Source organism: Balaenoptera borealis (genome assembly GCF_965194805.1).
Source record: "Balaenoptera borealis genome assembly, chromosome: 14".
In the NCBI taxonomy this organism is placed as follows: Eukaryota; Metazoa; Chordata; class Mammalia; order Artiodactyla; family Balaenopteridae; genus Balaenoptera; species Balaenoptera borealis.
The window spans coordinates 59,279,642-59,294,947 of NC_138875.1; the positions used below are offsets into that span (position 1 = coordinate 59,279,642).

The 15,306-nt window shown below is 37.7% G+C and overlaps 1 protein-coding gene across 14 annotated transcripts in view; it reads left to right on the forward strand.

The window, feature by feature from the left end:
• Positions 1–14,549, forward strand: part of ARHGAP28 (Rho GTPase activating protein 28) — a 162,624-nt gene extending 148,075 nt beyond the window's left edge. For 11 of the 14 annotated variants that reach the window (XM_082353550.1, XM_082353558.1, XM_082353551.1 and 8 more), the window contains 3 exons: positions 1,098–1,222; positions 5,489–5,553; positions 7,641–14,549. In XM_082353550.1, the coding sequence (XP_082209676.1) occupies positions 1,098–1,222; positions 5,489–5,553; positions 7,641–7,735 (285 nt within the window). In that variant the 3' untranslated portion in view covers positions 7,736–14,549. The other 3 variants (XR_014233997.1, XM_082353556.1, XM_082353557.1) reach the window with 3 other exon arrangements.
• The last annotated feature ends 757 nt before the right edge of the window (positions 14,550–15,306 follow it).

Consider the following 15,306-nt stretch of genomic DNA (forward strand, 5'->3'; position numbering starts at 1 on the left):
CACTTTGAGGGATCAAGTTTGGTGCCCATCTGGAATTCAATTTGGAGTGACCATTCATTGCTACTGACTAAAGAAAAAGGATATTTGAAAAGCCACATTTTTCAATTAGATCCTTAAATTTTTCAGAAGGTTGATCTTCTTAAAATAAATTGAAATACAGAGTCCTACTTCAAGTAGGCTTATTTAGGACATTGTTCAAGAAAATGCACTGATAAAAACATTAGATTTTTGTCACAACCCAGTTTTTTTTTTTTAACATCTTTATTGGAGTATAATTGCTTTACAATGGTGTGTTAGTTTCTGCTGTATAACAAAATGAATCAGCTGTATGCATACGTATATCCTCATACCCCCTCCCTCTTGCATCTCCCTCCCACCCTCCCTATCGCACCCCTCTCGGTGGTCACAAAGCACTGAGCTGATCTCCCTGTGCTATGCAGCTGCTTCCCACTAGCTATCTATTTTACATTTAGTAGTGTGTATATGTCAGTGCTACTCTCTCACTTCATCCCAGCTTACCCTTCCCTATCCCCGTGTCAAGTCCATTCTCTACATCTGCGTCTTTATTCCTGTCCTGCCCCTAGGTTCATCAGAACCTTTTTTTTTTTTTAGATTCCATATATATGTGTTAGCATACGGTATTTGTTTTTCTCTTTCTGACTTACTTCACCCTGTATGACAGACTCTAGGTCCATCTACCTCACTACAAATAACTCAATTTCGTTTCTTTTTATGGCTGAATAATATTCCATTGTATATATGTGCCACATCTTCTTTATCCATTCATCTGTCAATGGACACTTAGGTTGCTTTCATGTCCTGGCTATTGTAATTAGTGCTGCAGTGAACACAACCCAGTTTTCTTCCCTCATGATTTTAAGGCATTATAGTGAGACCTAAGCCTGTAACAAAAGTAAAATCCCAGATTAAGTTTAGTCATTAGTAAATCTCCTGTTAGGAAGAAAGCAGTGTTTCATTCTGGTTAAATCCTGGTCATGTTTACATGTTTCCCTAATTTGGAATGCCACTGATTTTCATGTCTCTTAAGTGTAATCATTGAGTTTAACAGAATGTACCGCATGTTTCCTCCTTGGCAGTCTGACGTGCCGGAGGGAGTCATAAGGATCCACGCGCCCCTTCTCTCCAAGGTGTCCATGGCCATTCAACTCAACAGTCAAACCAAAGCCAAAGACATATTGGCGAAATTTCAATATGAGAACAGGTGAGTAGAAGTGAATATGAGTCTCTGTACAGGAAGATGAACTTTTATCTGATGAGAAACTCCAGGCATTTGAAAATTTGCCCTTTTTGAAAACTTAGAACCTGTTACTTTAAGGACTTCACCAGTAAACGAAGAATCAAAAGGAGAGAAAGAAGTTAAGTAGACCATAGAATTATCAGTAACAAAAGGTTTTTTTCAAGGAATGTCTACAATTGGGATTCTTAAATAGGTATCTTCTGTCCTGGTGTCTTCATTTACTCAATCGGTTTTACTTTTATTTGAATGAAAAAATTAGCAAGTTAGTTTTGTAGATATCTTGATAGATTTCTAGGAATATCATTATTCCAGGCTCCACTGGGCTTTAACATGACTATATCAAGTAGAGTTTATGTAGCTGAGTGAACATCATAGCTGTTGGTTTCCTTAAAACCTACTACCAATAAACCTTAGGATCAGAGTGATGTTGACAAAATATTTTTTGCATATCTGCCTTAAGTCACCTTAAAGAGCATAAATCATGATAATTTTTGTCCAGGCATACTTATTCAGGGATAAACATTTGCCCTGAGGTTTTTTTAAAAGATGAGAAGCACTAGTTTAAATCTAGCCATGATAAAGCCAGTACAGTTTGATGGTCTCTAGTACAACTGATGGATATCCTTTAAAAGCAGCTTTCCAATCATATTGAAAAGGAGTAGCCATATTGAGCAAAAAAAGGTTACATATTGCAAGACTCCATTTATATAACATTTTTGAAATGACAAAGTTTTAGAAATGCAGGGTAGGTGAGTGATTGCCAGAGGTTGAGGAGAGTGATCATGGAAACTGGTATTACCTCGATACCAAAACCAGGCTAAAATAATACAAAACAAACACTACAGACTAATATCTGTCATGAACTTAGATACAAAAGCCCTCAACAAATCTAATCCAAAGTATATTAAAAGAATTATACCTAGAACAAGTGGGATTTAGTTCAGGTATGCAAGATTAGTTTAACATTCAAAAATCAATTACTGTAATCCATCATATCAATTGGAGAAAAATCATATGATCATGTTAAATGGTACAGAAAAAGCATTTGACAAAATCCATCACCAATTCATGATAAAAACTCAGCAAATTTAGGAAAAGAGGAGATCTTCTGCAACTGGATAATGATCATCTCCAAAAACCTACAACTAACATCATACCTAATGATGAAAGGTGGAATGCTTTCTCTCCAAGATCAAGAACTCCAGTCTTATTCAACATACTAGTGGAAGATTGAGCCTGTACAGGAAGGAGAAAAAAGAGAAGGCATACAGATTGTAAAGGGAGAAATAAAATTAATGGTATCTGCATATGACATGATTATCTACATAAAATTTTTTTAAATCTTTTAAAAAAAGAAGACCTCCTAAAACTAATAAGTGAGTTCAACAAGGTCACAGGATATAAGATCAACACATAAAAATCATTGACATTGGAACGTGTAGAAATCAAATTTAAAATCAAAAGTAAAAACATTGCCATGTACCTAAATACTTAGGTATAAATGTTAAGTAAACATTTATAGGAACTGTATGCTGAAAATTACAGAATGCTGATGAAAGAAATCAAAGACCTAAATAAATGGAGAGACATAGCCTTTTCATGGATTGGAGGACTTAGCATAGTAAAGATGTTGATTTTTCCCAAATTGATCTATAGGTTTAATACAATCCCTATCAGAATCCCAGCAAGATATCTTGTAAACATGTGCAAGCTTATTCTAAAAATTTATATGAAAAAACACAGGCCCTAGGATAGCTACAACCATCTTGAAAAAGAATAAAGTAGGAGGAATCACTTTACCAGATATTAAGGCCAACTATATAGCTACAAGACAATACACTATATATATATATATATATTTACATCTACAGTAATCAAGACAGTGTGGTATTGATGGAGGGATGGACACTTAGGTCATTGGAACAGAATAGAGAACCCAGAAATAGACTCACACAAATATGCCCAACCGATTTTTAAAAAAAATTTATTGTAAACTACACATAACAAAATTACCATTTTAAGTAAACAGCTTGGTGGTGTTAAGAACATTCACATTGTTGTGCAGCCATCCCCACCACCCACCTCCAGAAAGTTTTATCATCCTGTACTCAGACTCTGTATCCACTAAACAGTAACTCCTCATTCCTCTCTCCCCCCAGCCACTGGTAACCACTGTTCTACTTTCTGTCTGTGTGAATTTGACTATTCTAGCCACTGATTTTTGACAAAAGTACAAAATCATTTCAATGGAAGAAGGATAGCCTTTTCAACAAATGGTGCTATAGCAGTTTGAAGTCCATAGGCCAAAAAAAACAGAACCTCAGTTTAAACTTGACATTTTATAAAAAAATTAACCAAAATGGATCACAGATTTAAATGTTAAAGTAAAACTATAAAACTTTTAGAAAATAACGTAGGAGAAAACCTTTGTGATAGAGGACTAGTGAAGAATTTCTTAAACTTGACATCGTATGACTCATACGAAACAAAAATTGGTAAATTGGACTTCATCAAGATTGAAAACTTATACACTGAAAGACCCTGTTTAAAAGATGAAAAGACAAGCTAAAGACTTGGAGAAAATATTTATAAAGTACATATCCAACGAAGGACTAGTATCTAGAATGTATAAAGAACACTCAAAACTCAACAGTGCAGAAATAAACAATCTAATTTGAAAATGGGCAAAAGACATGAACAGAAGAGGATATACAGATGACAGATATGCACATGGAAAGATGTTCAGTATTTTTAACCATTAGGGAAATACAAAACCACAATGACATATTAAACACCTATGAAAATGGCTAAAAAGTAATAATAATGACAACACCAAGTACTGGTGAAGATACAAAAAACTGAATTACTCATACATTGGTGGTGGGAATGTAAAATGGTCTAGTCACTCTGTAGAACAGTTTGACAATTTCTTACAAAATTGAATATGCAACTGTCATGTGACTCGGCATTCACACTCCTGGGCATTTATCCCAAAGAAATGAAGATTATATTTACACAGAAACCTGTACACAAATTCTTATAGCAGCTTTATTTATAATAGTCGAAAACTGGAAAAAAAAAAAAAAAACCATGTTCTTCAACAGGTAAATGACTAAACAGGCCATGGTCCATCCATATCACAGTGTGCTACGCGGCAGTAAAAATGCAGCAGCCTGGGTGAATCTCCAGGGATCTATGCTGTCTGAAAAAAAAAAAAGCCAATACAAAAATGTTCCATACCGTGTGTTTCCATTTCTATAACGTTTCTATAAATGACAAGTTTATAGAAATGTGGAATCCAGGGAAAAGGGGTGGAGGATGAGGACAGGGAGAGAGAGGTGGGTGTGGCTGTAAAGGGGAACAAGAGGAGTCTTGTGGGGAAGGAAATGTTCTGTACCTTGACTGAATCCATGTGGCGCTTCTGGTTGTGACGTCACACTAGGGTATTGGAAGATTTTACTACTGGGGAAACTAGGTAAAGAGTACACGAGGATGTGTCTGTATATTTTCTTATAACCACATGCAAATCTACAGCTATCTCAAATAAAATGTTTAATTAAACAAGAGCGTGCACATCCTTCTCCCTCACAGCAGAGAGCTGAAGACCATCTTTTTGAGTAACCAAGCTGACAGTTCAAGTGGGCAGGAGCTCAGCAATGGTCTTTCCCAGACTCTTCTGCTCCGGCAGCCTAGTCTGGGGTGGAAGATTAAAATTGGGCAATTATTTTCTCTGACTTGCTTTCATTATAGGGCAGAGACATGCAACAAAGTCAACGTTAGTTTACAAAGCACTGGGCAAGCTTAGAAATGTGACGTGGGCTGAGGAAAGAATCTCATTCAATTTTTGGCAAATACAGAAATGAAACCTGATGGCTTTTGAACTGAGAGTAATGTGGCCCATGACAAGGCAGTATTAAACATCCAGCTGCTCCTTGGCCAGCCTTGATGTGTCAGTAAGGTGTCCTCTCTTAAGAGGAGCTGACCGTGGTGGATGGAAGGGCTGGGGTGGCTGTGAAGCCTGGCGGCGTCCAGCTTCCTCTCTGCCTCAGATGCTTGTCTGTGTCAAACAAGAAAAAAAGATTTTATCATCACTTCAGTCATAATAATGATTTGTGCGGTGTATTTCACCCAAGGCAGAATGAATTGTTTGTTGCCATGGTTATTTAATCCACAGGTTTACCCCAAATCACAGAGGAGGGTTAGAATTATATTGCTTTCTTCTTTTCTCAGTCATGGTTCATCGGAAGGCGTTAAGATTCAGAACCAAAGGTTGTATGAAATTGGAGGTAATATAGGTAAGCATTCTTTAATGTTTTTACTCCTACATTCTCTGATTACTCTAAAAGAAATATGATGCTATTATTGTAAAAGTGTACTTTACAAATTTCTTTAGTTAGAAAATCAAAATCACTGTGTCAGATTTTTAAAATCTCACATAAGAACAGTATGACTTTCCTAAAATATTTTCAGAATTTAAATGTAAATATTTTAGTCGATGTGGAGTAGATTTTTGAGTCTTTTAAATGTGACTCTGAAAGCTGGAGAGTCTGGAGATTCACGCAAATGAAAGGAGAAATTGTGGCACTTTCAGCTTCTCGACATCCTTTGTGTTGAACTTCCCTGCTCAACTCTCAGTCCAGTTTCATTCCTCCTATTCCCCTGAAGGGGGACAGAAAGGAATAAAAAGAAAATTCCGTCCACGTGCCTCTGTGTCCTTACCTTCCTCTTGACCCCCCTCACCGTTGGGCTGAAATAGCCGTGCTCCTGTTTAGGGCGGCGCCTCCCTCCTGTGGACGAGGGCTTGGTCAATCTCCCATCCTCTTCTCTGTCATCAGCTTTTCCCTCCCAACCACACCATTTCTCTCTGCATAAACAGTTTTGTAATTTTTCTCATCTCCACAAAACTCTCTCTTGACCCCCTTCAAGTCTACTACCATTTCTCTTCTCCACTTACAGCAAAAAACTCCTTGGATCATTTGTGTATATACTCCAGTTTCTTCCTCCCCTTCTCTCTTGAAGCCACTCCAGTCCAGCTTTACCCCTCAACACTTCACCAGAATTGCTCTTTCGTCGAGGTCGCCGGAGGACTCTTCTGTTGTGAAATCCAGTGCTTCATTCTGTCTTTACAACTGCCTGGGTTGATCTTTCCCTCCTTTAAGAAAACACTCTCTTCACCTGGTTTCAAGGACCCCCTAAGCTCCTGGCTTTCCCCCCACTTCACAGGCTGCTCCTCTGAGTCTCTTTGGCCTGTTACTTCTCATCCTCTCGACCTCGGAGCACTGGAACTTCTCTCTACACTTAACCTACCGTGGTGAGCTTAGTCCACCTCCTTGCTCTGAAGGCACCTGGACGCTGCCACCTCTCAACCTCGTATGCAGACTCCCCTGGACACCAGCTTCATATCCAGTCCCCAGCACATCTTGCCCTGGGCCTTCACATCTGCTCTGACTTTTGCCCTGGATGCTTTCCATTAGATGGTTCCCTCCTCACTCCCTTACCTCTGTCAGGTGTTTGCCGCTGTATCAGCTTCTCAGTGAGACCTTCCTGGATTGGACCCTCTTTCTGCGCCTTCCCTGATTTCTTGTTCTCTCATGTTCTTATCACCATCAGACTTACTTTCTGTCATACTTGCTTATTTGCTAGTTGCCTTTTACCACTTTTAGAACGTAAGCACCCCGAGGGCAAGTATTTTTGACTGTCTGATGCATTGCTGTAGCCTCAGCCCGTACAGTAGTGCCTGGCACGTAGTAACTCAAGAAATATTTGAGAAATGAATGAATGAATCAGGCAAGCAGTTAAATATTGGTAGTTTTGTTTGAGACTTTAGTGTACATTTCGAACACACTGTACCTAAGAATTTTCAAATGTATTTGCCCCCATGGAATGATCTTTTTGTTGTTATCAGTTCCAGATCTCCTGCCCACAGGAAGAATGAAATGACCTTCCCTAAAATGAACTTGATGTTAATGTCTAGTCCTGGTCAAGTTTCTATCTATAAAACCATCAGAGGACATGTATTATCATCTAAATGATCATTAGTGCTCATTACCATATAAATGAATTGATACCTGAAACAGGTTCTTGTCATATTTTTCTAATGGATGTAGTGAGTCTAGGGAACAACTTGCTTGTGGTTAGTGTGTCTGTTTGCTCCCCAGTGTCATGTGGGATTTATTTGAAGTACTTCACAGTCAGAAAGAAGCAAAGAAAAGAGGGGAGGAAGGCTGGCTTTGCTAGGAAGCTTTAAAATGTATTTATTTTTGGCTGAGGGAACTATACTGGCCTTATTTGAGCCTTGCAAACACACATACATGCACACATGCACACACACGCACGGAAGTGTGCACTTTTGAAAACATACTCTGATTTTTCTTTCTTTTAGGACAGCACTGCTTGGATCCAGAGGCTTATATATTGGATGTATATCATGTAAATCCCCAGGCAGAATGGGTGATTAAACCCCAACCAAGTGTTTGAAATACCCCCCAAGATGGCAGCTATCATGTATTACATGCCAAGAAGTCCTACATTTGGTAGGGAAAAAACAAGACTGCTTTTGACATGTTTGTTCCTAGAACCCTCTTGGTGTTTCTCAGCCCAACTGGTGTCTCCCACTGGTGTCAGCACGAATTGTGGAAGAGGAGCTGGTTGACCATTTGAGCTGAAGCTTTCTCATGATGGTTCTTTGATAAGAGTGAAGGAAAGAGGATGTGATCCTTCCAGAAGAAAGGCCAATATAGAATATGGAACTCTAATCATTTCTAACACTTTGACTTCACAGCAGAAATGAACTTGGTCCTCTACCTGGGGATAAGAAGCACTTCTTGATGTAGCAAATGCTACCAAACACAAGAGGTGGAAAAGACTTTTTTTTTAATACTTATGTTATATATATATAGACCTTTTTGAACAAGGATGCCAGAAATAACAAAAATTTCTGCTCTGAAAAATAATTTAGATCTACTTTCCAAAGAGAATCAGTTTCCAGAGTCACACAAACAATGTTTATGCTCTGACTTGCTCCTGAATTGGAGGAGGAGAACCTTCTATTTAAAAACCACTGTGTTGTTATGTATGCTGTACTGTATTGTGGCTGTCTGCATTCTGGTGCAGATGAACATTTCCCTATCATGGGCTATTGAAAACTGATATTTTTAAAGCTTGTTCTCTTATGAGCACAGGTCCCCATAGTTAAGGTTAGGTTGACAAAGGCTGTTCTTGTGCTTCCATAACCTTCGGTGTAGTCAGTGGTCACAGGGCCCCTATTTCCTCATCATGATTATGGTGCTCAGTGAATAGCTTTCCATGTGCCAGGCACAGATTTCCTTTCCTCATCAAACATATCATTTTTTATATTTCACAGCTGTAGAGAATCACTTCTGCAGCCCCAGTTTTAAACTGCAGAACTGTCTTTGTCCAACTGCTCTTTCTTCAAGAGTGCTGAAAAATACTGTTATATCCAGATTTTATATGCTGTAAAAACAGGTTTTGTTTCTGTTCATCAATCATAGACTTGGCCAAGCACTGTGGATTAGCATCAGGCTTTAAAATCAGATGAATGTTTGGTGAGCTGAAAACTGCCTCCCTATCAAGATCCCGCGGAGCCATTTTCCAGACCTGCAGTTGGTGAGAAAGCACAATTCATGATTCTAATTGAGAGCAAATCTGAAATTTGCTGGGGGTTCCAACAGCCCTGCCTTTCATTTGGAGACTGCAGTATAGTCGTTCTAGGGTTGGTTAGAAATGGGGACAGAGGTCTCATTTATCCCATGTGTGTGCTTTGGATTAGAATCTACTAATTAGATTGAGATTTTGATGAATTTACACCAGTTTTAATGAGATTTAACTCCCAAATGACTCTCTCTTGCAAATCAAACAATAGACAAAGTTGCTCACCAATGCAGAATACATTTAATCTACTTACCAAGTCTCAAAACAAAATGTGATAATAATTTAAGCCTATATTATAGAAGAAATCTTTTACATGCTCATTATGCCTTGATATCTATAAAAACATAATTTATATTCAACATGTAGATAATTGCATTTCTGGCCATTAGAATTTTGTTATATTTTTATAGAAAACTCAAATATCCATTCATTTTATTTGCTTATTTGAGAATTTTTTGTTTCCTTTGCCTGAAAACCCATTAGAAGACAAACGTGTGTTCTGTTGGTTTATATTTATTCCTACATTTCATCAGTTTTCAATGTATGGCTAATTGACAGCATGTGAGTTTACATAATGAACTTTGAGGGTCTGAGAAAATGCCGTTATCATTTTTGCACAATTCAAACAACAGGAGTAAACATTTTACTTCATGTAGTTGCAAAGGTCCAAGACATAAGATGGCTGTAATTTATGCCCACATACATGGAAGATATTCTTCAAATTAGCTGCCTTACACTTCTGTGTATGTATTAAAACAATGACTGATTTTTCTCTCTGAATTTCCTATCATTTGGAATATATTCTGTTATGTTTAGAAAATTCACAGATCTATCCATTTAATTTTTTATTTGGGAATTTTTATTTCTTTTGACTGAAAACACATTAGGACAGATGCATAAGTTCTAAAGGTTTTAAGATTTACTTCATTAGTCATTAGTTTTAAATAAATGGCTAACAGATGACAGATTAAAAAAAATTGTTTCTGAATTTCTTATCCACTTCTGTGTGGTTTTAGATGTCAAAGGCTTAGCCCAGTCAATAACTTCAAATTAATCACTTCAGTGCATCCAAGGATATGTGACAACTTTCAAATAACTATATGATATGGAAGCCCATGTCAATACCAATATCATTGGATATAACCTGAATTCTTAGTCATCAAGTTAACAAACTGATTAGAGAAGAATTTCCCGTAGACACACAAACTAATTTTTGTGTGGTTAAAGAAGTTCTTTTTACTAATTTTTACTTTTCTTTTTTTTACTAATCTTATTCTTAATGAATAATTTTATTCTTAATGAATAAACAAACCCCTACGATTAAAACTCAAAATTGCTGGTCACCTAAGTGTTGAAAAAACTGTCTTTGCCTTATGAAGAGTTGTTTTTTAAAATAGTTACAGTAATCTGTAAAAGTGAATAGTGTAAAAGCAAACATGAATAGTATATCTGCAAACAAAAGAAGAGTCAGATACTGGGCTTCTAAATTCTTTTCTTGATAGCTTCCCACCTCATCTCTTCCCAAGCGCTCTTGGTGTACAGTTAGGAAAATTATACCTACGAAAACATTAGAGAAAGTTAACGTTTTAGGAACAATTATTCAGAAAAAAAACCCTAGAAAAGGCTCATTCTTTCCTCCATTCTACAAAAGAAGATCCCTTTGCTAAACAGCTCACTTGGGGATATGCTTCTTGGAGTCATTGAACAATGAGTTTAGTGAGTTCAAGGAGTGACCTTTGAACAAACTGGAATATTAATCTCTTTACAATGTATATACAATATAAACTACCTCACTTGTCTTTCTTGGGAGAAAAAAATAACGGACGTTAACAATTTTTGTTACAAACTGTTCCTGAATCTTATTATTTAAGTCACTTCAGTTAGCTTTCAGTGTACATTTAATAATATACATTTAATGATGTAAAATATTGTTAGCAAAAGCTTTAAAACCAAATAATCTGTAACTATGATGTGTGGTGTAGACGCTGAGAGAATCCGTGTCCCTTAGTCATTGTCTTGTGTGTTTAACTGTGCTGAGTCACAGGTTTTCAAATGTAGGAATTCACTTCATCTTCTTTCATGCATTTTCAACCGCTTTCCCCACATTGCACTTGACTGAAGAAGTAGTGTGAGATTAAACTTCTTTCTATCAAGCATATTTCAACTGTTTTTCGTAAATGTATCACATGTCTGAAAGGAATATATATTACAGGATTGAATAGTTTCTGTTTTCTGACAGGCACTTTCAACTGGTTTTTTTTTTCATAAATATGCCACTTAATAAAAAATAATATGGCATGGATTAAAATGTTTCTTTCAAACATTTTCAACAGTTGTACACACACACACACACACCTTAATTTAAAAATAACATCTTTTCTTTCAGGCATTTTCCAACTTTTCTAAAACTATGTGCTTTGATTGAAAAATCATACTGTCACTAGGTTGCCAATTTTTTATGTTGTCTCCTATCTCAAAAGTTAATGTTCTTTCATCCCATAATTTTCATTGTAAAGTATAATATGTATGTTGCATTTTATCCATAAAAATAAAGAGGAAAAAACTAAAAACATTATCATGAGAATTCTTATATTCAGCTAGTCTGAGGTTACCATGGTGCTGGTGAAAGAAAAGGAGCTTTAAATTCAAAAGGTTTGTGTCTGAGCCCAGTCTCTGTCACCTACTAGCCAGATGGTGGTCTTGTGCAAAAATCACGAGGCACTAGGGTAATGGTGGATGTTTGTGCAAAAACTATTTACTAAACTTGTTTGAGTTGGTGCTTTTTAATCTGTGCTTTAAAAAAAAAAAAAAAAGAATCTTTTCAATAGATACAGAAAAGACATTTGGCAAATTCAGTACTCATTCATGATTTTTTTTACACTCAACATTTTACTGTATACCAAAGCAAGGAAAAGAAATAATAAAAGGCATAAAGATTAGAAAAGAAGAAATAAAATAGTCTCCATTTGCAAATAATATGATTATTTATATACAAAAGCCTAAGGTACCTTCAACTATTAGAACTAATAAGATAAGTTAGCAAGGTCATGGAATACAAGATGATTATATAAAAATCAGTAGTATTTTTTATGCTAGCAGCAAGCCATTGGAAGATAAATTTTTAAAACTTCCATTTAGAATAGCATCAAAAAACAAAAAAATACTTGTGAGTGCATTTAACAAAATATATGCAAAACATGTATACTGAAAACTACTACTATACTAAAAACAAAATATTTGTGGTAGAAATGAAAGTAGCTGAGTAAATATATAGATACAGTATGTTTCTAGATGGGAAGAGGTGGGTGGAAGAGAATTGGCAAGATGTCAGTTCTCCACAAATATATCTGTAGATTCAGTGCGATCCCAGTTCATAACACTTACAGGGAAGAACCAAATCTGACTACATGTTGGATCTGTTTCTTTTACTTTAACCTTTGCTTTCCGCTGCTTTTGTTCACTAAAAGGATACTGTCTATACATAATGGCCTGCCTCGGGGAACCCTGCCCCTCTGCCTGAATGTAAGTGCCTTTGTTCAGGGAAACATCCAGACCCTGTCCACCTGTGGATGGCTACAAGAAAGAAGAAATTAACACATCCCTTCCTCAAGGCTGGCCATTCCAGGGGGACATTTGCAAAACTTATGGCCTTTTTACTTTACTTCCTCATCTCCTCCCCCTGTCTGTGCTATGAAAGAAACTGGCATCCAAACCCTGACAAGATGATTTTCGGAGACACTAGTCTGCCATCTTCTTGGCCTGCTGACTTTCTGAATAAAGTCGTATTCCTTGCCTCAACACCTTGTCTCTGATTCATTGGCCTGTCGTGCGGCGAGCAAAGATAGCTTGGACTTGGCAACAACACCAGTTGGCTTTTCAGGTAGAAATTGACAGATTTATACGGAAATGCAAAGAATCTAGACCATCCAAAGTAATCTTAGAAAAAAAAAAAAAAACAGAGTTGGAGGACTTAGAATGAGTGATTTTTAAGACAATATCATGCAGGATAAAGATCAATGCGTACATCAGTGAAACAAGATAGAAAGCACAGTAATAGTTGCCCATATATATGGTCCCTTGATTTTCAACACAGGTGCCAAAGCAACCCAATGGGGAAAGAACATTGTCAACAGATGGTCCTAAAATAACTGGATATCCATGTGGAAAAAATGGAAGTTGACCCCGTCACATGATATACAGAAATTCATCCAAAATCGATCATTTTTGATTTTAAAACCTAATGCCATGAGGCTTTTCGAAGAAAACAAAGGAGAATAGCTTTGTGACTTGGGAGTAGACAAAGATTTCTTCAGAACAGAAAACAACCCTTATAAAAGAAAAAATGGATAAATCAGACTTCAGTAAAATTTAAAACTCAAAGAGACCATTAGGAAATCAAAAAGGCAAACCATGGGTTGGGGAAAAAATATAATTTTAAAGCATATATTTGACAAAGGGCTGATATTCAGGATATATAAAGGATTCATTAACAAAAAGACAGACAACCTAATTTTTTTTAATGGCAGAAGATTTGAACAGACGCTTCACGAAAAAAGATACACAGATGGCCAATAAGCGCGTGTAAAAATGCTCAGCATCGTGTACCACTAGGGAAATGCAAATTAAAACCACATTTCCTGTTCCATGGCTGATGAAACCGTCATTCTCAGGCCCCCAGTTAGTGGCTTCGAGGGCATGTCTGGGTTCTCTCTCCCCATGGCTCTTTTTAAAAAAAATATTTATTTATTTGGTTGCACCGGGTCTTAGTTGCAGCAGGTGGGCTCCTTAGTTGTGGCATGCATGTGGGATCTAGTTCCCTGACCAGGGATTGAAGCCGGGCCCCCTGCATTGGGAGTGCGGAGTCTTATCCACTGCGCCACCAGGGAAGTCCCTCTCCTCCTGGCTCTTGACTATGGAGTGCGTGCTCTCCTCTGCTGGCCGTCCTGGAAGGTTTTCACCCTGCTTGAGCCCAGTTGCAACCTCTTCCACTACATCAATTTGGAATCCTGTTGGCTGTAACAAGTGATGAAGTACATTAGCTCAATTCCAAAGATCTCTGCAAAATGGGGTTTGACAGCAAAGCATATGAGCAGATGGAAAAGACTCAGGAGTTCCCAGGGATGCTGGGGGCTTCCACAGACCTGCTTCTCTTATCGTCCCAGCAGTAAATGACACCTTTCCTGACAGGCCAGACAGAAGTTGGGAGCAGGTGGAGGGCAGTCGCCAAAGGTTCATCTGAGTTTTATCAACTAACAATCACATGCGGACTCCTACAGAGTGTCATCTTGTTTATGAACTTTTATGCTCTAACACTTAATTCTCAGCTGTTGCCCTGCATTTGTGTAACATTTTTATTACTGCACAGCAGTGCAGCCCTTAGCTCCATGTCTTTAGATGACACATTGGGAACAGGCTTTTCTACCATGTGGCCCTCACTATGTCACACTGCAATGGGACAGCAAACAGTTAGCCATAGAAGGAAATAATTGATAAATTGGATCCACAAAATTTTAAGAAACTGAAAAATCAAGTCACAGATTGGGAGAAAATTTGTGTCTGTGTGTGTGGGTGTGTCACATGCACGTGTTAACACCCAGGATATGTAAAGCACTCTAACAAGTCAATAACAAAAAAGAAAGACAACTCATGTTTTTAAACGGCCAAAAAAAGACCTGAACTAATATTCCACCAAAGTATAGTAATGGTCGATACACATGACAAGGAACTCAACATCATCAGCCCTCAGGGAAATGCTAATTACAATGTAATAGCACCACATAAACACAAGAATACCCGCCAAAATTTAAAAAGAGTCACAATACCAAGTGTTGGCAAAGATATGGAGCAACTGGCGATCTCATTGCTGGTGGGCATGTAAGATGGGAGAACCACTTGGCAAAACTGGCAGAGTAGTATGAGCTTAATCATACACCTCCCTTATCTGGTGATAGACATCAGAAATTGGTTGCCTCTTGTAGTGGGATTGGCTGGAAGTGGGCATGAGGCAGTTTTGTTGGGTTTTCCATGATCAGCCCCCGCCCACTTTGTAGGCTTTCCCATTACTCTGAACCCGGAACCCTCTGTTTCAGTAGGCAGCTTAGAGCAGCTATATCCACACACCACCCACCCCACCCCGAACGTTTCCGTTACCACAGTGAAAACACTTTGCAAACTGGGCTGTCATTCTACAAGTGCTACCATTACAGATCCTGCAAAGCCTAGTTACAGCTACTTTCTTAAAGTCTTCCCATGCCCTATCCTCCAGATCAAAGCAGCCACTTTTGTATTCCAGAGCTTTGACACAAAGTGAAGTTGCACTAGGCCCTCCAGTGGTATTTCTCCAGACCCATTCAAGAGACTGAGAAGCAATCAAAGCG